Raw genomic sequence first — 25,817 nt, forward strand, 5'->3', positions numbered from 1 at the left:
GGAATAGTTATTCTGGAATATCTTATTTCAAAATAAGGCTGCTATGTAGACATACCCTCTATCTCTTTACGAGCTCAAGTAAGCTACACATGTACAGCATAATTAACCTTGGTCAATGCACTGCAGCTACTGACCTTCCTCATTATATAGCTCTAGTATGGATGATGGAGAGTCAAAACTGTGAACAGTATCAGAGAGGTAGCAATGTTAGTCTGTATCTTCGAGAACAACAAGAAGTCCTGTGGCACCTTATAAACTAATAGATATTTTGGAGCATAAGCTTTCTTGGGCAAAGACCCACTTCATCAGATGCAAAATATCTGTTAGTCTATAAGGTGCCACGGGACTTCTTGTTGTTCTCAAAACTGTGAACATACACCGGTCTTCAGGAAACTGTTTAAAAGATTAACCTGTACGATTAATAATTTGCTGGTTTGTAAATGTATTTTCTATACGGCACAAGCAAATACATACAGGAGACACCACAGACACAATATTCACTATCCCCTTTCGTCAAAACAAATACCACAGTCCTGAAAGTAGGCCCATGTAAACAGACAATGGCACCTTTTGTCCGATTTAAATTCTGCATGAACACTGGGATCAGCCCATGAGAATCCTCTCACAGGATGAGGGTCCTAGACTGAGAAAAGTTCTAACAGCTGGAGGTTTTGTACCTTTTCTAGTTAGCTTAGCTCAGCTTTTGAACTGCTCTGCCTTTTAAAAAGGTTTAGATTATTAGAGACAATTATACTAAGGGATGGACACATACAAATGCATGATGATGAATCTAACTGAAGGATATCACAGAAAACATACGAGCAGATGCTCTGTCCATAGGTATACACACACACACACACACATAATTTGGCAGGGTTTCTTCTTAAATCAGTTTGCTATGACAAAGTCCTTGCACAGAACACATTTGGTTCTTGAGCATATTGTTATTCAAACCAGAATGCTGATGGAGGATAGGCTGACTGAACTTCCAGTTAGGAAGCCAGGTAGCTAAGAAATTTTTCTAGATTTGGTGAATTTGAGCACACATGTAACAAAAACATTTTTAAATGTTCAGTTAAAATACAGGGCAAAATTATGCTCTTAAATCTCACTTTCTGCCCATTTAGGAAGAGTCAAGATCCACTTAGTCAGAGAATAAAATCTGGGCATAAATTTGAAAAAATTTCATTGATGAAGAACAAGCACTGTTTATGTTAAAAAAGCATCTTCCATCATTCACTGCTTAGCATTAGATCATTCAGACACACGAGTTATAGTTACAATGGCAAGCGAACCACGCTAGCCTGTTTGGCTGCTCTCAAGAACTCATTGTTCACATCACAATCTCGCTTCCATTAAAAACGGTTCTTTAAATACCTAGTGGTTTCTTGTTTTTTCTAAAGTTGACTAAGACGTTCATTTCAGACATTAAAGCTGTGTCTACACATAAGCGCCCTTTCGAACGGGTGAAAATCGAAGTTCGTCTTTCGAAACAGCGGCCATCGAAAGAGAGCACCCGCCACCATTTTTCAGATCGGCGTTCCGATCTGGTCTTTCCAAGTGCCATCAAGGTCTTTCAAAAGAGAGCATCCACACAGCTCCAAGCCCTCTTTCAAAAGAAGGGAGGCAAGAAATGCCACGGACGGGGTCCCATGGCCGACAAGCCCTTCCAGGGCCACAACCAGCCACCTCCTTTAAAGGGCCCCTCCCTCCACCCTCCCCTCCACACGAGCGGAGTGCTGCCCATCCTGTCCCAGCTCGGCAGAGCCCACTCATGCCCACCATGGAGGCCCAGCTCCTGCAGGAGGACGCCCTCATCATGGACGCCCTGCTGGCAGTGCTGTGCACCCTCACTGCAGCTGCACCCAAGCACATCAGGTGGCTGTGTGGTCCCCCCGGGGCCACAGAGCTCCCCCCACCGGGGGACCCCCAGGCACCCCCCGGGTGCCCCAACACCTCTGGACCCACCCCAGCAGCACCGACTGGTGGGAGCGCATGGTGCTGGGGGAGTGGGGCAAGGAAAGGTGGCTGCGGAACTTCTACATATCGAGGCAGACCTTCAATGAGATCTGCCACGGGCTCACCCCCGCACTCCAACACCACGACACCTGCATGCGGCCAGTCCTCACCCTGGAGAAACTGGTTGTGATTGCCATCTGGAAGCTGGCCACCCCGGACTCCTATCGCTCCATGGGACAGCAGTTCAGGGTGGGGAAGGCCACCTTCGGGACTGTACTTATGGAGGTAAGGTGGGGCCGGGTGGCTGGGGGTGCTGTGGCAAGGGGAACCCTCTGCTGCAAGGGGCCGGATGGGGTAGGGGCTGGACGGGAGAGGGGCAGAATGGGCCCGAGGCTGGGGGCAACGGCTGCCACACCCTCACTAGAGCACATGGTCCCCTTCCCCCTCTGCAGGTCATCAGGGCCATCAACGCAATGCTGCTCCATAGGGTCGTCTGCCTGGGGGATGTGGACAACACCATCGCCAGATAACAGGACCTGGGCTCTCTGAACTGCATCGGCGCTTTGGACGGCGCGCACATCCCCATCCATGCCCCACCACACAGCGCCGGCCAGTACGTGAACAGGAAGGGCCACCATTCGGTGGTGCTGCAGGCCCGGGTGGACACAAGGGGCTGGTTCACCAACCTCTGTGTGGGCTGGGCCGGCCACACCCACGATGCCCGGGTCTTCCAGAACTCCAGCCTCTGCCACTGCATGGGGGCCGGCACCTTCGTCCCCCAGAGGGAGATCCCCGTGGCGGAGGACGTCACCATGCGGCTCTGCATGGTGGTAGATGCAGCGCACCCCCTGCAGCCGTGGCTCATGAGACCCTACACGGGACACCTCGACCCCACCTGGGAGGCGTTCAGTGAGTGCCTCAACCACGCCCGCAATGTGGTGGAGCAGGTTTTCGGGCATCTAAAGGGGCAGTAGAGGTGCCTCCTCACACAGCCAGAAGTCGGGATCCCCAGTGTGCCCCAGGTGGTAGGCACCTGTTGCATCCTTCACAACATTGTGGAGGGAAAGGGAGACGCCTAAGTCCCTGGGGCGTGCCCTCCGGCTGGCGCTGTCTATGAGTAGCGGGGCGCTGCCCCCATCCTCCTGACCCACCAGGACAGTCACCGCATTCAGGAGGCCCTCAGGCAGGCCTTTGCCAATGGCCACCTCTGACCCGCATGCACGTCCACATCCCACGCACATCCGTCACCCATCATCCCGGCCACCCCCGCCCCCACCCCCACCAGCACTGCACTGGCACATCCACCACCCATCAGCCACCAAGGAGCACAGCACAGAGTGGTGAATAATGAAGAAAAGTTTATATAACTTGGGTGTTCATAAAAATATGTGCAGGGGGAAACCTAAGTTGGAGAGGGGAGCCTAACTTGGAGGTGGGAGGGGGGAACCTAACACGGAGGGGGGGAACCTAACTCGGAGAGGGGCGAGGTGCTCATTCCGGGGGGTGGGTTAGTGGGCTGTGAATCCCGTCGGCCCCTGGAGCCCCTGCCCCCTCCGGGTGCAGGGTCCCCGGCAGAAGGGGAGGGTGCCGGTAGCACTGGCTAATATTGCTGGCAGGTGGGCCTGGTGGGGGCAGGCTCAGTGGGGGCAGAGGGGGCAGGGCCAGGAGGGGGAGATGCCGGGGGGCCAGGAGGCAGGACACAGTGTGGCCAATGCCCTCAAGGGTGTCCAGCAATCTATCCCAGGCCACCCTCCACCACTCCATGTCAGCCCAGGAGAGCTGGATGTGCTCCTCAGCCACCTCGGCCTGGTGCTGGGTGGCTGGGTCTTCCTCGGTCCTCTGGGGGCCCTCCAGCCACGGTCCCAACAGTGTGCTGCCTGGGGTGGAGTCCGGACACCTCCGATGGCTGCAGGCAGGCTCTCCGGGACGAGGGATGGCGCAGGGCTCTCCTGGCCCACGGATGGTGCAGCTGTGTGGAGAGGAGGAGAGTATGTCAGTAGTGTGCCCTGGACAGAGGGGACCTGGCTGTGGCCTACCCTCCCGAGCTGGCCCCACTCCCCTCAAGGGACACTGACTGCTCCAGGGAGCACCGACCAGCACCCCCCAGGACCGGGCCTCCCAGCCTGGGTGAGGTTCCAGGGATCTCTTCCTCAGGTGGCCCTTCCCAGCCTGCAGTGCGCAGGCCCCGGACGCTGTCCGGCACTGGCCGGATGCCACCCCTGTGTGGCTTACGGTGCTGTCCACTGGGGGTGGGTGCTGGGTCTCGCTGGTGTGGCACCGCAGGGAGCCACATCCCATGTGGGGGCTGGCCTGTGTGCAGCCTGGGACCTCCAGTTCCGTGTGCGGGCACCTAGCTATTGCATCGCCCCCACCCTGTGGAGTAGGTGTGCGCCCCTCCCTGGACGTACCTGAGGGTCCCCCGGTGATGTCTGGAGATGTCCAGCCCTCAGTCGCCCAGCTGGAGGAGCAGGAGGGGATCATAATGGTCAGCTCCCCCTCCTCGCTCGACCAGTCCGTGGTCCCCTCGCCCTCCTGGGTCCCCGATCTGGGTTGCTCCTCCTCCTCCTCTGGCTGCAGCTCCTCCCTGGAGGTGTCCAGGAAAGCCACAGGGAGTGAACTGTCCTTGAGCCCCAGGATGCTCCGTAGCTCCCTGTAGAAGGGGCACGTTGCTGGTCCTGCTCCGCAGCGTCCGGTGTGGTCCCTGGCCCGGGCATATCCCTGGCACAGCTCTTTTACTTTGGAGCGTACCTGCTCCGTGGTACACTCCGGGTGGCCTCTGGTGTGGAGGCCCATTGCCAGAGGCCGAGGAGGCCCCGCAGCTCCCGCTCCATCCAGGAGGAGCCTTTTTTTTCCTCCCCCTGGGAGCCTTGCGGGGGCTTGGGGAGGGCATGGGGTTCACGAGGGGGCTGGCTGCTGGTCATGCGGGTGCTGGAGCATGGGGCTGGAGCACATGTGCAGGCTGCTCCTAGCACGCTCTCAGCTTCCTGCCACAGGTCTCCTGCGTGCATGCGGCTTTAAGGCAGCCGAACGCAGGGACCATAGAACCCCACTGCTGCCGGCTGGAGTGGCCCCGCGTACCAGCTGATCAGTGCCATGGCGGACCTATATTTCAAAAGAGCGGACTGTGGAGCGTCTACACGAGTACTCTTCCGATTTATTATTTCGAAAGGGAGCGACCTTCCTGATATGGGATCGGGGTTCAGATTTCGAAGTCTGCGCCCCATTCTTTCAATTTTCTTTCGAAAGACGGGTTTACACGTGCGGATGCTCCTCCCGCTCTTTTGAAAAAGGGCCATTTATTTCAGAGTTTTTGGCACGTGTGGACACAGCTTAACTGATGTCATCAAATTGTACAGCTGGGTTGACTAGACAAAAACTCATCTAAATTTGTAGGACATATGAGCTACTTCTGTTCTATAAATGCTAAATGATATTAACATCATTAGAGATTATTCTTGTTCCCATTGAACTCAATCGCAGATACATGCAGGCAACAGAGGGCAGGAGTTATTCTTCAGAGTATGGTTGTATTCAGAAAACAGTTCACAATGCAAAGTTTGGACTCAGATATATATCTGAATGTTGAGCTTCTCTGTCATAACTTTATGGATATTTAGCTCTAAGATTTTGTATGATGGATTGACCAATGTATAAGGGGTTCACACCCAAACTTGTAGCTCATCTCATATTATGTTCCATCATTTAACTCAGTTTAATACAAGTTGAACCTCTCTGGTCCAGCAACATCTGTGGTCCAACATAATTTTAGTTAGCCAAATGTCCACTTATCATGAGTGTGGCCAAGTTTCTCACAGTCACATAAAGTTTGTTTACAGCCACCAGTTGTGGTTTGCAACATTCTGTGCTGTTGTTTAGCTGTAATTTACCCTTAAATGTCTTCTCAAGAGCCCAGTAAGCAGTGGAAGTATTGGTACTGCTGCTAGACAATATTGACCTCCTGTGGTTTGGCAAATTCTCTGGTTCGGCATCGGTCAGGTCCCAAGGATGCCAGACCAGAGAGGTTCAACCTGTATTTTGTAAAGTCTGGCTCAAAGCTTGTTTAGGCTTTGATTCCCCTCTTAAAGCACTATAGTGATTCTTTCAGAGAGGTCTGGTTAGACTGTCTGAAAATAGAAGAGTCATCTGGCAACAAAGCGAAAAAAATCTGATATGTGCCACAAGGATAATGAAATTCTGTCATGAAGAAAGCAGACAAACTGTAATTTATAGGCGCTAAAGCAGCCTGAGACTAAAGAATCCTTAAAGTGTGTCTTTTAAACAATCGCTCTGTGAAAAACTTCACTAGAAAAGATTATTTTGGTTAGACTTAAGGCATAAAGGCATAACAGCAAAGTGCACCACGGCAAACCAAAAGAGAATAATAAGTGTACAATTCAATTTTTCAAGCATTCCTCAGATATCTGATCCTTGGTTCCACAAAGGAAAGCTGCCAAGCCAGCATTCCTTTGGATTATTAAGTTTCAAAACAGGCCTCTGGACAGACATCTAGAGTTCCAGAGACATTATTCTGTAATACTAGGTGCACTGCAAATAATTCAGATATCTCAGGTTAACATCAGAAATCTAGATGCCACCTTTTAAATAAAGAATTCCTGAAAAACGATGCATTCTTGGCAGATCCTTCCTCCACCCTCTGCTGAAATCAGTGGCAAATGTTCTATAGCAGGGGTCAGCAACCCCCAGCATGGGTGCCAAAAGTGGCACACAAGCTGATTTTCATCAGCACCCAAGGGGGAGCTCAGCCCCATGCTGCCTCACACACAAGCCAGGAGCTTGTTCAAAGCCATGCTGCATGTGGATCAACAAAAGACCAGCTAATGCCACCAATCATCAGCTAAATGGTAACACTCTGATTTATTTATTAAGAAGCTGTTCTAAGAAGGACTATTAGTGACTTTTAAAAGTATCACTGGCACTTGGACCATACATAGAGGTCAAAAGGTCAAATTTCAGCACTCTGCCTTGAAAAGGTTGCTGACCCCTGTTCTATACACTTCAGGGGGACTAAGCATACCACCATGATTTGTCAAGTTCTCTCTCTGCAGGAGTTGAGATGTCAGAAAACAGAACCAATAAATGTTCATAAAGATGGCAAAATTAGGCCTATTGTGTGGACAGATACTTGTGCAGGTTCAGACTGTAGAGACAGCCATGAATATGCCTCTGAACACAGTGATTTTAGACTAAAGATTTACATACTGTCTTTGTCTTCGATAATCTTTAACCTGTGAGTCAAGACCACATTAATTCTCTCTCTCTACGGGAGGCTAAAATTATAGTCTATCACCCTTAATAAATTATAGGGAACATACATTTTGAAAAGCTAAACCCTGATAAAATATTGCCTCTCTTTCTTCATATCAGTAAGAAATATTACATGCTACTGATATAATTCTTTCTCACACTCCAGCTAACTACCTTTTTTTCAGGGAGAAAGGCACATGTTCCTTTTTATAAAATTCAACAGAGTAAGAAATCATATCATTCTTCTGTAATCATTTTAATATTGCTTCAGCATGATCATAAGAGATCCTAATTTAGGGCTGCTAATTGGTTTCAGTAGGTCACAGTCTCTCCTCCCAGGCATATGGCTCAATAGGAAGAAATCCCTGAAATAGACTGAAGTTCAAGTCCTGAGGCTTCCTTCTACTATGCTAATCAGCAGAGACTGAATAAATGAGTTGTGTGAAAGGCAAATAGAATGGTGGATATGCACAGCCTTGCAAAATTCCCTAGGAAAGTGGCCTTTCTGAGAGGTATATTCTGCCTAGTTTATTTTATCTTATCTGTTAATGAGTTCATTGACACAGCGTATAAAACAAAATGTCTTAGATGTGTTGATTTATTATTGAAAAAATAGCGTACAGGTTTACGGGATTAAAAATCAAGCACTTTGGGAGTGGGAGAGAGGTTATATACTGTGGCATTATTTAAATGCAAACAAACATCACCTTTGTGTGGGACAGCAGAAAAGAAATGCCATGTAAGTTTCAGATAAGGCATTAATTCAAGGATTAAATATATGAATCTGCAGTACATATTTCTGATGGATCAGCCACATATATAATGCAAAATGTTTAGAAGACAAACAAACAAGTGACCTAAAAACAGGGTTTTTTTTTCCCCATTAGGAAACATACATCTAAGAGCAGGTCTACACTACAGGGGAAGGGCGAATTAAGGTACACAATTCCAGCTACGTTAATTACATGGTAGGAGTCAACATAACTTAATTTGGACATCTGTGCCATCTCCACTAATGCACCCATCAACTTTCTGTACTCCAAGTGAGGGGTAGGAGTACCAACACAGGCACCCTGTACATTTGATTTAGTGCATCCCTACTAGGCACGCTAAACTGAGCTCTGGAAGATCAACCACAGCAGGGTTGGTCTTCCCTGTCATGAAGACATACCCTAACAAAGGGCTTTATTCCACTGCAGCTGAAGTTAATAGTTAAACTCACACGGGAGCGGGGTCCAGACCTGTAATGTTTGATAACCCGGTTGTAAAAAAGTGTGCCCATTTGTACTCAGTACCCCACTAAGGTGATCAAAACACTGTTACAAGTGTACAGTTCTAAGATCATGAGTATCATTAACTATGGCTAGGGGCAGCTGCCCCCTCCCTTGCCACCACCTGGATACGGAGCAGCATCAGTAACCTGGATCAGAACTAAATGTAGATTGAGCTGGGTCCCCATCCCTGCTCTGGGCCAGAATGAGACAAACATTCCTGCTTGCCTCCCCACTTCCCCCCACAAATTCCATGCCTTTCTCCTGGATGGCACCAGCTCACTAACTCCCCACAGGCGGCCAAGGCCGCAGCAGGGAGGAAGGAAAGGCATGCTGACACAGTTTCCCTCCCATCAACATTTTCTGAATAACTCCCCTGTCTAGGATACTTACTTGGTGTTCATAGGGTCAATGTCACAGAAGAACTGGTGCATGTTATGGTAAATAAGGCCCACAATAGTAACCCAAGCTGTGAAAAAAGTCAACAGAAGAGATTATACTTCAGTGTGACAGTCCTGAACAAGACATTTTCCTCACTTAGATGTGAAACTTCACATTAATTTAGAATCTTGACAGCTGCAAACCTCACACCTTTGCTTTCATGAGAATTCCAATTGCTCCCATAAAGAAGTGAGAGAAGGCAATCTGCACTCTGCTGTGCAATGTTTGGAAAAGATATGAGGAGCTGAATGAAAGGAAGTCTGACATCAACTCACCCTCAAAGCATGGACTATTACATTTAATTATTCATTCATTATGAAGTCACCTCAGAACAAAAAGCAGCTACGAGTGGCCATGTAGCATATCAGAGGCATGGCATCCAGCGTGCTTTTAATAATCAGAAGGACTACTTGACTACCAGTAACATTCACTGGCATCTTAAGAAGCTCATAAACACAGGTGAGTCATTTTTGTTTCTACTGTTTGTTTCCTGAATGTGCAATATTTACAGCTTCTCCAACACTTAAGTGAAGAGACAGTTGCCTATTTTAAAAGTGTTAACCATGCAAGTGTCCTTTTTTGTCATATCATGTGGGTTCCAAGGAATTAGAATATCAGTTGCTTAAGGTGAACAGGTTCATTCTATAGACTAGTTCATTTGAACAGTCTAGCACTATGGTCTGTTAGTTAAAAATGCTCATAAGATTTTAGATAGTTTCAAACTCCCTGGAAGATGTAAGTTAAATGTCTTACTGCCTGGATTCAGTCCAAACCAGTAGACACAATAATGTCCCATAAGAAAATGGTGGCAGAAGCTATAAGTTGGATGGGGAACAATATTGCCTCTAATCTTTTCCATCCATGTACAGATTTTTTTCCATCCACATGCAGAATAAATTTTATGTGCACCAGCATATGTGTGAATGTGCACCACCAGGAGGAACAAAAACCATTTGTGGGCAGCATTTGAATCTCTCCTGAGTGGCTGCACAAGTACAGATCTTACAGGGAAAACTGAGGGGAAAGGTCTTGTAGAGTGGGTTTTTTATTATTATTATTATTTCAAGTTATCTTGTGCTCTCAAGAGCTCAAGCCTCACAGAAGTCACAGAAAAATCACAAGCATGAGCTTCCTGCCAGCGCAAGAAAATAATGCTGTCATCATAAATCAAGTAACTCACATGTGGTAGGGAAATACTTCAGTAACTACTGTACTATATGAAACAAGTAATTTTGCAGGTTGAATTGAAGAGATCTCTGGAAGACTTCCACATAGTGTGAGGTTTGTTAAGATCTAAACGAGACAACCAGATCCTGAGTGCATTTCTCTAAAGCAATCATGACAGAGGTCCCCTTCTGCAGAACTCCTGAGAGGTCTCCTTGCTAAGGGCCAGATCCAAAGCCTGCTAACATTAATGAAAAAATTATTTCAATGAGCTGTGGATTAACACACCTTCAACTCACTCCATTTATTTTTTTTTCTCTGAATGATGGAGGAAGTGGGAAACAAAAAGAAGAAAGGGGCTTGGGCAAATGGTTCTTTCAGTTGAATGAGGCACCTGAAATTTCAGTCTCTGAAATAAGAGGAGAGTCAGAGAAACGATTTTTAACACTGCTACCTCAAAATGAGTTTGAAAAAGGTAGGCTACTAAGTGGGGAAGGGAAAGTGCCAGATGTAGGAATTGAACTTTAGTTTTTCTTGTTTTTTTTAAAATTTAACCACAGGGGTTTGGCCCAAAACAAAATCCTCACCTCTTTCCAACACCAAACCTCAAGAACGTTAAATTACAAATTCAGATCTACAGATGAATTTTGTCTTCACTCCTTTTCTCCTGTGTCTGTAGTACAGGTGTTTCTATTTTCTTATTCAGTTCTTTGTTATCTAACACTGTAACTTTGCTCTTTATGGCCATGTCTACACGAGAAGACTCTGTCAACAGAAGTTACTGTCAGAAGGGATTTCCCAACAAAACTTCTGTTGACACATTGCATCTACATATGAAAACCGATTGAAAGAGCAATCTGCTCTGTCAACAGAGAGCAGCCAGACTGCCAGTCTCTCTCTTGACAGAACGGCTGACTGGAAGTGCTGCAAACAGGACTGCATAGTGAACCGGAAGCCCTGTCTGTGGAGAAAAGGGCCCCTGACCATTTACATGGCTGTTTTGTCAACAGTACATTGTCAAGAGAGGCATTGTACCTGAATGGGGAGAGGCATAATGCTGCTCGTGGATGTGCCAGATTTGGTCAACAAACTGTCAACCAAGCACATTTTGCATGTAGACGCTCTGCATTTTTTCCAACAAAAGCCCAGTTTTGCCAGGAAAAGCCTTTTATGTAGATGTAGCCTAATTCTACCAGCTATTTTGGGAAACTGTTAACACAAAAGATGCCATGCGCAATTAGATTATACTATATTAAAGACATGATTTCATATTAGAATGCCTTTGCAAATAACCAGTTTTGGTAGCTAGAAAGACAAAACATTAGTTCCAGGAACTGAAGTTGCCCTGAGGTAAAATAGCACCAAGGTCAAATGGTTGTAATATAGATAGTTTAGCTCTTTTACTTCAGTTTTTAGGAAGTAACATTAAAACAGGGCTGAAAATGCAGAGCTAACCAAAATATCTGTCCCTATGCAAGAGCATTTCTGGAGTGAATGCTTCTCAGGGTGGGCTTCCATTGCTTTAACTCCTCCCTGCAACTCTTCTCCTTACCTTTATTATGAAAAGCTTCACCGGGGATAGAAATATAACTCTGCCCTTGTGATGGGAAGCGATAGTGAGATGTATTCAAAGTCTGAGGAGGAATTTGGACCAAAGAATAATCTGTAAAATAATCCAAAACAAAAATATGATAAAATTTAATAACTTTAATAACCTTGTTGATTGTAGAACTAGAGTTTTTGCTTTTAATAGCTACTGCAAATCTTGACTGTAAAATACCATCTCTTTGGGGGAAAAAAGGAAATTCCCCATGCCCAAAGAATAAAACTGTTTTCCAAAAGTTCTGACTTAATTTATGAGTAGAAAAAGCAGCATATAAGATGTTAATATACCATTCATCATTTGGCAGTGTGCCCAGGCTGAGCTAACGATGCACTGAGGTAAGCAAAATTGATTGAAACCACTCTCCCCCTGCCTCCCTCCCAACATTTTGAAGACATTTTAGAACCTTATTGCTCAGTTTTAGAATGTCAGTGACTAGGACAACCTGGTGAAAGGGCAATTGCTTGTGATTCATGACTGCTCTTTTCTTACTCTTTCCCAATGCAAAAGGGAACAATACCAGAAATAATCAAATATTTGTAGCTGAAGCTGGGCAAATGTGTTTGGAGAAATAGTTGATTAAATTAAGAAAATGCAGCTTTTTTCAACCCCAGATTTTGTGTGAATTTGACATTAATAGCTTTGGCCATTCACAAATCAGACAGGAAGTAAAAGATCTGGTGGTGGCAGCATTGCTCCCATCACCCCTACCACCACCATTACTTGCTTACAGCATTTAGCCCAGTGGTTAGCAGACTCATTAGGATGTGGGAGAAATTGAAAACCCAGACTCAAAATCCCTGTTCTGGAACAGACAACTAAATAGACTTTGCTGCTTCGCTGAACATTCTGTAAATGTTCAAATTCAGCTCAACCTGAACTGAATATTTTCCTGATTTTTCAGAGTTTCCACAAAAATGGCAAAAAAAGATAATTTACAAATTCAGCTGTCTATGTAGCACCAAAAGTTCAACTGAGATCAGGGCTCCCCTGCGCTAAATCCTGTATCACTAAATACATATCACGAGAGAGTTGTGATCCCATGAATGATTTGCAGTCGGTGTAAGACAAATGAAAGTTTGTCCCTCCCTTCCATTCTCTTGTCCCCAATTTAAAATTCTGTCTTTCAGCCACTTAAGAGCTTTGAAGTCTTGTGTAAACAGGTCAGGCAGAGGTTTAACTGTTCATGTATCACTACACTAAATCCAGAAATATCATATAAGAGTGTTCATATTCTCCCCTCAACCCAATGCCCCCCAAAAGACCCTTGACCTCACCAAAAGCCAACAATTAAAGGAAACACAGATTGCTCAACAAAATGGATTACCTTTCCCTAAACTCACTGAATAATCATCTTTCTGCAATGTATGCAATTTGTTGGATTAAAAGAAAGAAGAAAATCTCTTTCTACTTCCTTCTCCATGCTGACAAGTTAGGAGCAACAGGCAAAAAAGTATTTATTACAAAAAGACAGACACCAATTGAGAAGGCAACTGAAGATATGTCTATGCAGGTTGAACCTCTCTCACCTAGCTCCCTTGGGACCTGACGGGTGCCAGACAAGAGATTCCCAGACAATGGGAGGTCAGTATAGTCTAGCAGGATTATCAACACTGGGCTCTTAGAAGACATTTAGGGGTAAATTAGAGCTAAACAACAGCACAGAACACTGAGAGCCAGGACTGGTGGCTGTGAGCAAACTCCGTGGGACCACAGGAAACTTTGTCACACCCAAGATAATTAGTTCTCTGGCCAACTAAAATCAAACCAGATTACAGATGTTGCCAGATGACAGAGTTCCAGATTAGGGAGGTTCAACCTGTACTACAATGAAAAGCCTGCAGCACAGCCATGGCTGGCCAATGTCAGCTGAGAGGCTATAAAATTTCAGTGTAGTCATTCAGGGTCAAGGAGGAGACCTGCTTCTGTGACCCTGCAAGAGATGTGGGTCTTGGAGCCCAAGTTCCAGCCCAAACACCTACACAACTTTTTTTTTTTGACACAAGCCTGAGTCAGCTGACCCTAGCTCTGAGATTCACCACAGTGGGGTTTGTATTGCAGTGTAGATATATTCTGAATGTTGCCTTTGTGTCCTACCTGCTACAGGTGATGTGCCCTCAAGGGTTACAACGGCTGGCTTTCTCTCCAGATTGTAGGCCACATGCACCATCACACTGTCAATTGTTTCAATTAAACCTTCAATTAAACCTGCAACCACAGGAGCAGTCTGAAAAAAAGAAGGCATCTCAATAATAAAAGGGAACCACTATGCAAAGTAATGGTATAAAAATCCAGTTTTTATTGATCCCTTAAGTGCACGCAGCTTCTGTTGACACATCTCATTTCCCCTTCCCAGGTCCACACAAAGCAAAATCACCACAGCCACGTCTACACGGTCTAAACCTTGTGTCAGCAAAACTGGGCTTTTGTTGACAAAACTTGGGGAGCATCTACATGGCTAAAGTGCTCTGTCAAGAGTTTGTCGACAAACCTCGGCTGTTCAGCCACCAGCGCTATACCGCTCAATGATCAGGTATAGTGCCTCTGTCAACAGCCAGCCCCTCCCGCCATCCAGGCAACCCTGGGAAGGAGCCAGAGCCAAAAGGACCAGGACCGGCACTGCAGAGGGAAGGCACCTCACCACCCCCTCCGGTGTGCCCACTGCCTGAGGGTCCATTGCCACCGGAGGAGAATGGCCGGCATGCGTTGGCAGCCGCAATCCAGGAACAGAACCCCTGGGAGTGGCTGCACCAGGACAGGCTCCGCGTCTCAGAACTGTCGCTGGCCAGGGTCGATCATGCCCTCAATCTTGCAGAAGTGTGGCTGGCCCAGGGCATCACACTTGCGGCCCCTGCCACCCTCATTTCTCCCCACTGCCGATGTCCCTCCCTCCTGCCCCTTTTCCCCCAGTCCCATGCCCCAAGTGCTCCTGCAGGTCCTGCTGTGGGCAGCGGACATAGCCTGCACCTATGACACCCAGCTCCTCCCTGTTCCCCCCACTGAGCTCGCAACTGCCCCCCATCCATACCTCCCCATCCTTCTGGCCCTGTCCCAGCCCCAGGGGGAACCCCGTGGCCAGCACAGCTCATGGCTGTTCACCCCCTTCCTAAAATAGTGCCCCCTCCCTGTTCACATGCCCCTCTCCCAGTTGAGATGCCCACCATCCCAACCCCCTCACAGTTAGACAAGTTGCACATATGTATGTAGTTCGCACAGAGATCTATAGTTTTATACAGAGTTTTTATTTTGGTATGTTGAAAGTTATATCTTGTGTTGTACAACTTTTTATTTTGAATAGTAAAGGGTGTTCTTTTATGACTATACCCACATCCTTCCTCATGGGGTGGGGGAAGGGAGGTGGAAGAGCTGCAGGCATGGGGCAGCCCCCTCTGGTGACCTGGGGAGGACTATCGGGGGCCATGGGCGAAATGCTCCCTCAGGGCCTTCCGGATGTGCACCCCTTCTGCATGTGCTTGGCGGCTGGGTGTAGCCCTCGGCTGTTTGTAGGGGCCACTGTCCTCCTCCCCCACCACTGGAGAAAGTCCTCCCCCTTGCATTCCACCAGATTATGGAGGGCTCCATGACGTCCAACTGATTCAGGAGGCACCAGAACCTTCTCTTTTGGTGCCCAAAGGCAAGCTCCATGGGGTTCCATGCCCGTGACAGCCGAGCATTGAATTGATCCTGGGTGGGGTCCAGGTGCCCCATGTAGGGCCCCATCAGCCATGAGAGCAGTGGTTAGGCCACATCACTGACAGTGCACAGGAGCATGTGCATGTCCCTGACAGCCAGTTCCCGGTAGGGTATGCAGGTGTCTGCCTCCATCCTTCAGAACAGGCTGGAATTATGGAAGACCCTTGCATCATGGCTATGGCCTGGCCACCCGATAAAAATATCAAGGTATTGTCCTCAGTGGTCCACCAGGGCCTGCATGACTACAGAGGGGCCACCTTATCTATGAATCATGCTATTCTGTGTTCTGGGGCTTGGATGGGAATATGGGTCCTGTCCAAGGGTGCTTCACCTGCATTAGTATGGCCCTGATGGTGGACCTTCCAACACTGAACTGGTGGCAACCGGCTGTCAGGGGCTGCCAGTTTCCACAAGGTGATAGTGACCCGCTTCTCGATGGGAATGGTGGTCCACATGTTGCTGTTGTGTCATCAGAGGGCAGGGGCAAGCCAATTGCACAACTCGAGGAAGGTGTCCTTGTGCATTCAGAAATTCTGTGTCCATGGCTGGTCCCCCCGCCCCTCATTGCCCCATGACCAGGCAGTCACACCAATCGGTGTTGATGGAATACCACCAGATCCATATGGGCACTTGAAGGGCTGAGGGTGGCTCAGGCACTGCAGCGCCATGGGTCTGCTCTGCAAGCTGCCTGTCGGGGGGCCTCCTCCCAGATGTGGTGGCAGAGCCTGATGATTAGGAGTGACGGCCAGCATGAGCTGGTCCTCAGGCCAGGGTGAGCCCGGGGGCTGCTCTGGCATGGCAGCAGTTTGGAAAGATCTGGATCTCTCTCAAACAGCAAGGGGGCCCTGCAGTAGCTTTGTTTTCCATCAGGGAAGTAGGCAAGCCTCAGCATGGTCAGGGAGTGTGGGGTCAGGGGGACCTTTTAAGGGCGCACAGGGCCAGCACTCCAGAAAGGGATTTCCCTCCATATACACCCACATTCAGGGGTTATGGGGCCAGTTCTATCAACAGAGCACTTAGCACATGTGGTTGCTTCCTGCCAAGTGGGGGGATCGTTGTTCCGAACCGCTTGTGTGTGTAGCTACGATCTGTCAACAGAGGAACTGCTGGGGTTTCTCCGTCAACAGAGGCTGCCTGTGTAGACATAGCTTGCATGATTTGATATCATTCAGTGTGACCTGCAGAGAACTGAGGAATTCCTGAACCTGGACTCCCTTTGCCAACAGTTGAATGCATGCTGTTCACCATGCAGCATGACCAGGCCTTGCATTAAAGCAGTTATTTTGAGAATGATCCGTATGCTTGTTTCAAAACATCAAGATTGGCAGAATCTGGTGCCTAAGTCAACAAGTGAATAGCATCATTATCAGATTGGGAGTTTAAGTTCGTTTTAGCCCAGTGTTTGCGGCCATTATTAGCGTTACATCAGCACTACCCTAACAAATACCCATTTTCAAGCATCCTTCCAGGCAGAAGCTTGGTATGTATCTCAGAAGACGTGTCTACACGTGCACGCTACTTCGAAGTAGCAGCACTAACTTCGAAATAGCGTCCGTCACGGCTACATGTGTTGGGCGCTATTTCGATGTTAACATCGACGTTAGGCGGCGAGACGTCAAAGCCACTAACCCCATGAGGGGATGGGAATAGCGCCCTACTTCGACGTTCAACGTCGAAGTAGGGACCGTGTAGTCGTTGTGCATCCCGCAACTTCGAAATTGCGGGGTCCTCCATGGCAGCCATCAGCTGAGGGGTTGAGAGACGCCCTCTCCAGCCCCTCAGCTCAATGGTGGCCGCGTGGAGCAGCCCCGTAAAGGTCCACACCCCCTCCCTTTCTGTGCAGGAAGCTGAGAGAGCGTGCAGGCAGCAGCAATAACACGTGGCTAGCCTGCACGCTCATCTTCAGCCACCGAGACCCCCAAAGGACCTCATGGCCACCCGGCAGCCCCCCCAGTGCCCTGAGGGAACCCCCCCCAAAGGGGAGCCAGGGGAGCCAGGGCAGCCAGGGCAGGAGCCCGGCCAGAAAGTGGCAGCGGGGCCCCTCCTGGATGGAGGCCGAGCTTCGTGACCTGCTGGGGCTCTGGAGCGAGGAGGAGGAGGTGCTCCAGGTAATGGGGAGCAAGAGGTGGAACGCGGATGCATTCGCTCGGCTGGCCGAGGGCCTGGCCGCCCGGGGTCACCCTGCCTGCACTCCGGACCATGTCCAGAATAAAGTCAAGGAGCTGCGGCAGGGTTACGCCTGGGCCCGGGATGTGGCCGGCCGATCTGGGGCCGCCCCCGTCACTTGCCCCTTTTACAGGGAGCTCAGGGACATCCTGGGCCCCCGGCACACCTCCTCCCCTCCGGCCACGCTTGACACCTCAGCTGAGGAGCCCCAGCAGGCCCCGGAGCCGGAGTCCGCCCCGGAGGCAAGCCCCGCACCCCGGGGGCCTCCCCTGGAGCCCACCCCCGGGGCATCGCAGCAGGAGGAGGAGGGGGGGGGACTCCTCCTCCACAGAGATGGGGCTCCAGATCCTCCTCCTGCCATCGAGGAGCAGCAGCCAGGCGTCCGCCCCCCGGGTGTCCCCCGACTGTGGGAGTGGACCTGCAGGTATGTACCCCCACCGTGGTGTACACCCCCGGGGTTGAGGGGCGGGGGTAATAGATATGTGGCCAGGGCCCTCCACATGCCCAGATGGCCATGGCCCCAAGGACAGCAGTGCCATGTCCCTCACAGGAGTGCATCAGCCCCTGTCCTGCCCCCCCAGCAAGACAGTGTCATGCCCCATCCCCGAGGCTGGGGGGAGCAGAACCTCTAGGGTCCCCCGGGAGGAGGGGGTGGGACACCCAGCAGCAGCAGCAGCAGCATGTGATGGAGTGGGGGGAGTGCAAATGCGAGACTCAGGCTAGATATGAGCAACAAGCTGAATAGCTCCCAGGGGCAAAGGATGATCCTGGGGCTACAACTGGCAGGTTACACCTCTGCCCTGAACAAAGAGGAGGGAGGAGCCGAGCTGGCTTTGAATCGGGCGGGGGGGGACAGGTAGAGGCTAGGGGAAGGGAGAGCAGGAAGGCAGCCAGCCTGAGGAGGGGGAAAGCTACACCCCAGAGGGGCACCCCTCAGGGTCTTCTCCCCAGGACGGGTTGGAAGGACTGTCTCTGACTGCTGTACTGTCACTTCTGGGAGAAACTGGGCATCTGTTGCCTAAGAGACCTCTCCTGTCAGACCCTGCTGAGTGAAGTGAGAGTCACTCCCACCAGGGGACGGGGTGCAGTGCAGAGGGACCCTTGAACCCCATCACAGCAGCATCTCCCGGGGATGGGGATGGGGAACCTGCAGCACAGGGGTGGGGGGACAAGGGCCACGGCTCGGGGCCCACACTAACACCTGTCTCCACTCTTCTTCCCCCCCTCCTGTGTTCCGTAGCTGCACCATCGGAAGGACCGGAGAGCGCCGGCGAGGCTTCAGTGGTCCCGGAATCCCCGCCGGGGCCATCGCTCCAGGCCAGCCCCTCGGCGGAGGACCGACCGGACCCAGCAGCAGCCGCCGGCGATGGACCCCCAGCTGCTGGACCTCCACCGCCGGCAGGTGGAGGTCGCGGAGCAGCAGCTGTGGGTGGAGCAACGCCGCCTCCACCTCCAGAAGCGGGCGCTGGCCTGGCGCCAAGAGGCATGGGGGGCCTACATGGAGACCTTTAACCGCATAGCGGATTACCTGGCCCCCCATGCTGTGCCGGCCACCACTGCGCCCGCCCTGCGTGCTCCACCCGCTGTTCCTGTCGTCGCCACGCCTTCCGCCGTCGCCCCGCCACCGAGGGCCGTTCCGCCTAGGGAGACCTGGGGCCAGCTGACACTCGCCGGCCGTATCTACCGGTCCGCCCGGCCCCCAGCCAGCCCTGGACAGGGCTGCAGCCAAGGCGGGGCTCCCGGCCACCCACCCCCAGTCCTGGACTATAGGGGCGTGGGGCCCAGGACTTGCCCCCGCCCCTTGTATATATTCCCCCCAATGTTTTGTTGTTCGGCCTTGTATATAGTTTGTATTTATTTATTTGTGACCCCCGTTTGCACAGTCTGATCCTTCCCCCCCCCCGTAAATAGTTCTCCCCTTCCTTGTTATCTCTGTTTTTTTTGTTAATATATACATACACTTTTCATATTTAAGTTAGTTAGAAGTTCCTATATATAGTTAGTATTAGTTAGAACAGAGTTCAAAGTAAACACGTTTGATTTCACAAACAAGTGTCTGCTTTTATTTGTCCAGGAAAAGTGTGTGGGGGGGGTGCTGTTGGGTGCTCTGTGGTGTGGGCGTAGGGGCAGGGAGTGTTGTGGAGAATGGTGGGGGGACAGTGGGGGGCCTGGCAGCTTTCACCCTGCGGCCTCATCGAAGTGGGCCCGCAGGGCCTCCTGGACCCGGGTCCCTTCGGGGTCCACCTGCCGACTGGGGGCAGCGAGTGGCTGCACATCGGCCCTGCCAGCCTCCACAGCCCAGCCCTGAAAAAAGGCCTCCCCCTTGCTCTCCACCAGATTGTGTAGGGCGCTGCACGCACCCACCATCTGGGGGATGTTGGTGGGACCCGCATCCAGGCGGGTGAGAAGACATCTCCAGCACCCTTTGAGGTGGCCAAATGAGCGCTCCACCACCTGGCGCGCGTGGTTCAGGCGCTGGTTGAAGCGCTCCTGGCTGGCAGACAGATGGGCCGTGTAAGGGTGCATGAGCCAGGGCCGGAGGGGGTATGTCGCATCTGCAATGATGCAGAGGGGCATGGTGGTGTCCCCCACAGGGATCACCCGCTGGGGGATGTAGGTCCCTGCCTCCAGCCGGCGGCACAGGCCCGAGTTCCGGAAAACCCGGGCGTCGTGGGTGCTGCCAGGCCAGCCCACATAAATGTCCTGGAAACGGCCCCGGCTGTCCATCAAGGCCTGGAGGACCACTGAGTGGTAGCCCTTCTGGTTGATGTACCATCCTCCACTGTGCTCTGGGGCGCGGATGGGGATGTGAGTCCCATCCAGAGCCCGGAAGCAATTGGGGAAGTCCAGGGTGGCAAAGCCCGCGATGGTGGCATCTGGGTCCCCCAGCCTCACGAGCCTGTGGAGGAGCAGGGCGTTGATGGCACGGACGACCTGCAGGGGAAGCACATGGGAGAGCACCAATGAGGGGTGTGCAGGGTGTGTGTGGCCCTTCCCTGCCAGGGCCTTCTCCCCTCCCCTCCCCTCCCCTCCCCTCCCCTGCCCTGCCCTGCCCTGCCAGGGCCCCCCTCCTCTCCCCTCCCCTCCTCTGCCCTGCCCTGCCAGGGCTGCCTCCCCCGCCTCCCCCCATGGGTCCTCTTACCTCCATGAGGACAGCCCCGACAGTGGCCTTGCTGATGCCAAACTGCTGTCCCACGGATCGGTAGCTGTCTGTAGTGGCCAGCTTCCAGACAGAGATGCCGACCCGTTTCTCCACAGGGAGGGCACGCTGCATGGTGGTGTCCTGGTGCCTGAGTGCGGGGGTGAGCCACTGGCATAGCTCCATAAATGTCTGCCGGCTCATCCGAAAGTTCCTGAGCCAGCGGTCGTCGTCCCACTCCCCAAGCACCAGCCGCTCCCACCAGTCGGTGCTGGTGGGGTAGCTCCACAGCCGCCAGCATATGAGGTGGCGGGGGGGTCGGGGTGCTGCAGGGTTGGGGGTTGCGTCCTCCTCCCCTGCGGGCATCTCCTCCTCTGTGGCAAGGAGGTGCTCAGCTGCCTCCTGCATGGCACGGAGCAGGGCAAGCACTGCTCCTGCACGGGCGGCTGGGTGCACCTCTGGCTGCTGTTGCTGCTGCTGCTGCTGCTGCTTCTGGGGATCCATGACTGCATCGCCCAAGGTGTGTGTGCCTATGGCTCTGCAAACCGCGTGCTGTGCAGGCTGAGTGTGTCTGGGAGGGGCCCTTTAAGTGAGCGGCTAGCTGTTGCCCCGGAAGTGCTAGTCCACCCTGTGACCCTGTCTGCAGCTGTGCCTGGCATCCCTATTTCGATGTCTGCTACTTTGGCGTGTAGACGTTCCCTCGCTGCACCTATTTCGATGTGGTGCTCCGCAACGTCGATGTTGAACATCGATGTTGCCAGCCCTGGAGGACGTGTAGACGTTATTCATCGAAATAGCCTATTTCGATGTCTCCACATCGAAATAGGCTACTTCAATGTAGGCTTCATGTGTAGACATAACTAGAGTGTATATTGAGTTTTTAAAACACATTTATTAAATCCATTTAAATAGAGGCTTTTGTGTTGGAGAAAGCTGCCAAGTATTTCAGACTAAGAACATAAATCCATTAGTCTTCTGCATCTTTCACCACAACTGTTTATGATTCAACTACAGCTTGACTTATCACAGCCTACACACTCCTCCTCCCTTGTTAAGGCCCAATACCTTATTTCTGGCTCTCTCAAAACTTGATCTGACAAACATTGAGAAACTCCTGAGCACTCCCCATAAGCACCTCTCTGCATTGAAAAGAACTAGATCCACAGGTGAGATTCTGCACACTCTTATCAGGTGAATAGTAACAGAGAGGGAGCCGTGCTAGTCTATATACTATCAAAACAAAAAAGCAGTCAAGTAGCACTTTAAAGACTAACAAAATAATTTATGAGGTGAGTTTATCAGGTGAGTAGACTTTACTTATGTGAAGGTACACATGAACAAGGGCTGAAGGAATGGGGCCTTAACAGTTCAGTAAAGTAATCTGTCCAGATACTCAGTTTGTATATAGCCAATATAATTTGCAGATGACACTAAGCTAGAGCGTCAGATAGATACATTGGAGGGTATAGATAGGGTCCAGAGTGACCTAGATAAATTGGAGGACTGGGCCAAAAGTAATCTGATAAGGGTCAACAAGGACAAGTGCAGTGTCTTGCACTTGGGACAGAAGAATCTCAAGCACTGTTACAGGCTGGGTGCCAACTGGCTAAGTAGCAGTGCAGCTGAAAAGGACCTGGAGATTATGGTGAATGGGAGGCTGGATCTGAGTCAACAGTGTGCCCTCGTAGTCAAGAAAGCTAATGGCATATTAGGGTGCATTAGGAAAAGCACTTCTAGCAGATCTAGAGAGGTAGTTATTCCCCTCTATTCAGCACTGGTGAGGCCTCCTCTGGAGTACTGCGTCCAGTTCTGGGTCCCCTAATACAGAAAGAACATGGATGCATTGGAGCAGGTCCAGTGAAGGGCAACAAAAATAATTAGGGATCTGGAGCACATGACCTATGAAGAGAGGCTGAGGGAACTGGTTTATTTAATTTGCAGAAGAGAAGTGTGAGGGGGCAATTTGATAGCAGCTTCAACTTCCTGAAGCGGAGCTCTAAAGAGGCTAGAGAGAGGCTGTTCTCAGTAGTGGTGAATGGCAGAACAAGGAGCAATGGTCTAAAGTTACAGAGGAAGAGGCGTAGGTTGGATGTTAGAAAAAATTATTTCACCAGGAGGTGGTGAAGCACTGGAATGCATTAGCAAGACAGGTGGTGGAATCTACATCCCTACAGGTTTTTAAGTCCTGGCTTGACTAAGTCCTGGCTGGGATGATTTAGTTGGGGCTGACCCTGCTTCAAGCAGGGGGCTGAACTACATGACCTCCTAAGGTCCCTTCTAGCTCTAGGATTCTATGATTATATTATATTTACATTAGCTGAAGGTCTGTTCATAACACTGAACTTGTTACACACTACAATAATTTCCATTTCAATGTACAATGTTTATGATATCATAGCAACAAGATACACAGAAGGAAAATCTAAGCTAACAAAGTGAGTTCACACACGGCTCAAATCTGATCTCACTTTCGTTGGTGCAAATCCAGACTAACACCAATGAATTGATTTACTCCAGACTAACTAAAAGACAAGTTGAGAGTACACACTGCACAGGAATGAAGACTGGAGTAACCTTCAGCTCCTAACTGAAATGTTATCTTTCCCAGAATGTCAGTTGGGAAAAAAAATGTTTCCTGTGCTGTACCCATTCTGTAAATATGGAGATGGCTTCATAGGCACAAGATACATTTTAAAATGAAAAAGAGAGAAAATGCTTTTTAAATGTCCTACAAATATACAGATGCAGGGCATATGTTAGGTCTATTACATGGCTGCTTTCAAGAAAAAAACTGCTAAGCAGTCTAAATTCATGTAGAAATTATCTTTGGTAAATACCTCTTTCACTGATATTGCCCATTTCTTTGCAAACCTCATTTTTCATCCTATTTTTTTTAAACCGGTCCCTGTGGACTATCTCAGAGAAGTAACACAGAAGGTAAAATAAGATAATTCTCAACAAAGCATTACAAAATGAACATTTGCTGCCTTTACTTTGGATCCACAGATAAGAACACAAATAAGTCGTATGCAAGAACCCAAAGCTGCAGAATAACAGAAGCAGTCAATGGCATTACTATCCAATATGCACCTGAATTAATGCACAAATAAGGCATTTGTCTTACCGCCGATATGTGAGTCCAGTTGTGCAACAAAAGAAAATCTTCAACCGCTTTCAAGAAAGCCTAAAGAGAAACAGGACCACATTATCTGGTTGCTGATCTATCCCTACATCCCCTGATAAACATTCAAGGCAAATTCTCCAGGACCAGATGGCATTCACCCAAGGGTTCTGAAAGAACTCAAATGTGAAATTTCAGAGCTATTAATGGTGGTTTGTAACCTATCCTTTAAATCAGCTTTGGTACCCAGTGACTGGAAGACAGCTAATATAACACCAATATTTTAAAAGGGCTCTAGAGGAGACCCTGGCAATTACAGACTGGTAAGTCTAACGTCAGTACCGGGCAAATTAGTAGAAACAATAGTAAAGAATAAAATTGTCACGCACATAGAAGAACATGATTTGTTGGGCAAAAGTCAGCATGGTTTCTGTAGAGGGAAGTCATGTCTTACCAATCTATTAGAGTTCTTTGAAGGGGTTAACAAACATGCAGACAGGGGGGATCCAGTGGACATAATATACTTAGATTTCCAGAAAGCCTTTGACAAGGTCCCTCACCAAAGGCTTTTATGTAAATTGGGTGGTCATGGGATAGGAGGAAAGATCCTTTCATGGATTGGAAACTGGTTAAAAGACAGGAGACAAAGGGTTGGAATAAATGGTAAATTTTCACAATGGAGGGGGGTAACTAGTTGTGTTCGCCAAGGGTCAGTCCTGGGACCAATCCTGTTCAACTTGTTCATCAGTGATCTAGAGAAAGGGGTAAGCAGTGAGGTGGCAAAGTTTGCAGATGATACCAAGCTGCTCAGGATAGTCAAAACCAAAGTAAATTGTGAAGAACTTCAAAAAGATCTCAGCAAACTGAGTAACTGGGCAGCAAAATGGCAAATGACATTTAATGTGGGCAAATGTAAGGTAATGCACATTGGGAAAAATAACCCCAATTATACATACAATGTGATGGGGGCAAATTTAGATACAACAGATTAGGAAAGGGATCTTGGAATTATAGTGGATAGTTCTCTGAAAACATCCACGCAGTGTGCAGCGGCAGTCAGTAAAGCAAATAGGATGTTAGGAATTATTAAAAAAGGGATAGAGAATAAGATGACGAATATCATACTTCCCCTATATAAAACTATGGTACGCCCACATCTTGAGTAGTGCGTGCAGATGTGGTCTTCTCACCTCAAAAAAGATATACTGGCATTAGAAAAAGTTCAGAAAAGGGCAACTAAAATGATTAAGGGTTTGGAAAGGGTCCCTTATGAGGAGAGGCTAGAGAGACTGAGACTTTTCAGTCTAGAAAAGAGGAGATTGAGGGGCGATATGATAGAGGTATATAAAATCATGAATGGTGTGGAGAAAGTGAATATTGAAAAGTTATTTACTTGTTCCCATAATATAAGAACTAGAGGACACCACATGAAATTAATGGGTAGTAGGTTCAAAACTAATAAAAGAAAATTTTTCTTCACACAGCGCACAGTCAACCTGTGGAACTCCTTGCCAGAGGAGGCTGTGAAGGCCAGCACTCTAACAGAGTTTAAAAAAGAGCTTGATAAATTTTTGGAGGTTAGGTCCATAAATGGCTGTTAGCCAAGGGTAAAGTATGGTGCCCCTAGCCTTTAGTCAAAGGCTGGAGACAGATAGCAGGAGACAAATCGCTTGATCATTCTCTTCGGTTCACCTCCTCTGGGGCACCCGGCACTGGCAGACAGGATACTGGGCTGGATGGACCTTTGGTCTGACCCAGTATGGCCATTCTTATGTTCTTATTCCCATTAAGAGTTCCAAGATTCATTTCTAAATGACAGACACATTTTCATGAAAGTAATGGAGTCATCCTTGCCTAAAGCTCTCTTATTATCTTTTGTACAGTAACATTTAAAAAAATAATAATTTGTTACTAACAACATCACAGGGAATCTCCTGTACAGTTGGAACTCCCTCATCCAGCACCCTTGGAACCTGACGAAGCCTGAGCAAAGCA

The 25,817-nt window shown here is 49.4% G+C and overlaps 1 protein-coding gene across 3 annotated transcripts in view; it reads right to left on the reverse strand.

The window, feature by feature from the left end:
• The window catches only part of ADGRD1 (adhesion G protein-coupled receptor D1), a 382,252-nt gene that overhangs the window by 308,451 nt on the left and 47,984 nt on the right, over positions 1-25,817 (reverse strand). For all 3 annotated transcript variants that reach the window (XR_012648032.1, XM_075012922.1, XM_075012921.1), the window contains 4 exons: positions 23,826-23,885; positions 13,801-13,930; positions 11,653-11,763; positions 8,889-8,964 (listed from right to left, as the gene is read on the reverse strand). Coding sequence is in view for 2 of the 3 variants with exons in the window: in XM_075012922.1 (XP_074869023.1) it covers positions 8,889-8,964; positions 11,653-11,763; positions 13,801-13,930; positions 23,826-23,885 (377 nt within the window). In the remaining variant the exon portion in view is untranslated. The remainder of the gene's footprint in view (positions 1-8,888; positions 8,965-11,652; positions 11,764-13,800; positions 13,931-23,825; positions 23,886-25,817) is intronic.

This window comes from Carettochelys insculpta, chromosome 18, assembly GCF_033958435.1.
Source record: "Carettochelys insculpta isolate YL-2023 chromosome 18, ASM3395843v1, whole genome shotgun sequence".
In the NCBI taxonomy this organism is placed as follows: domain Eukaryota; kingdom Metazoa; phylum Chordata; order Testudines; family Carettochelyidae; genus Carettochelys; species Carettochelys insculpta.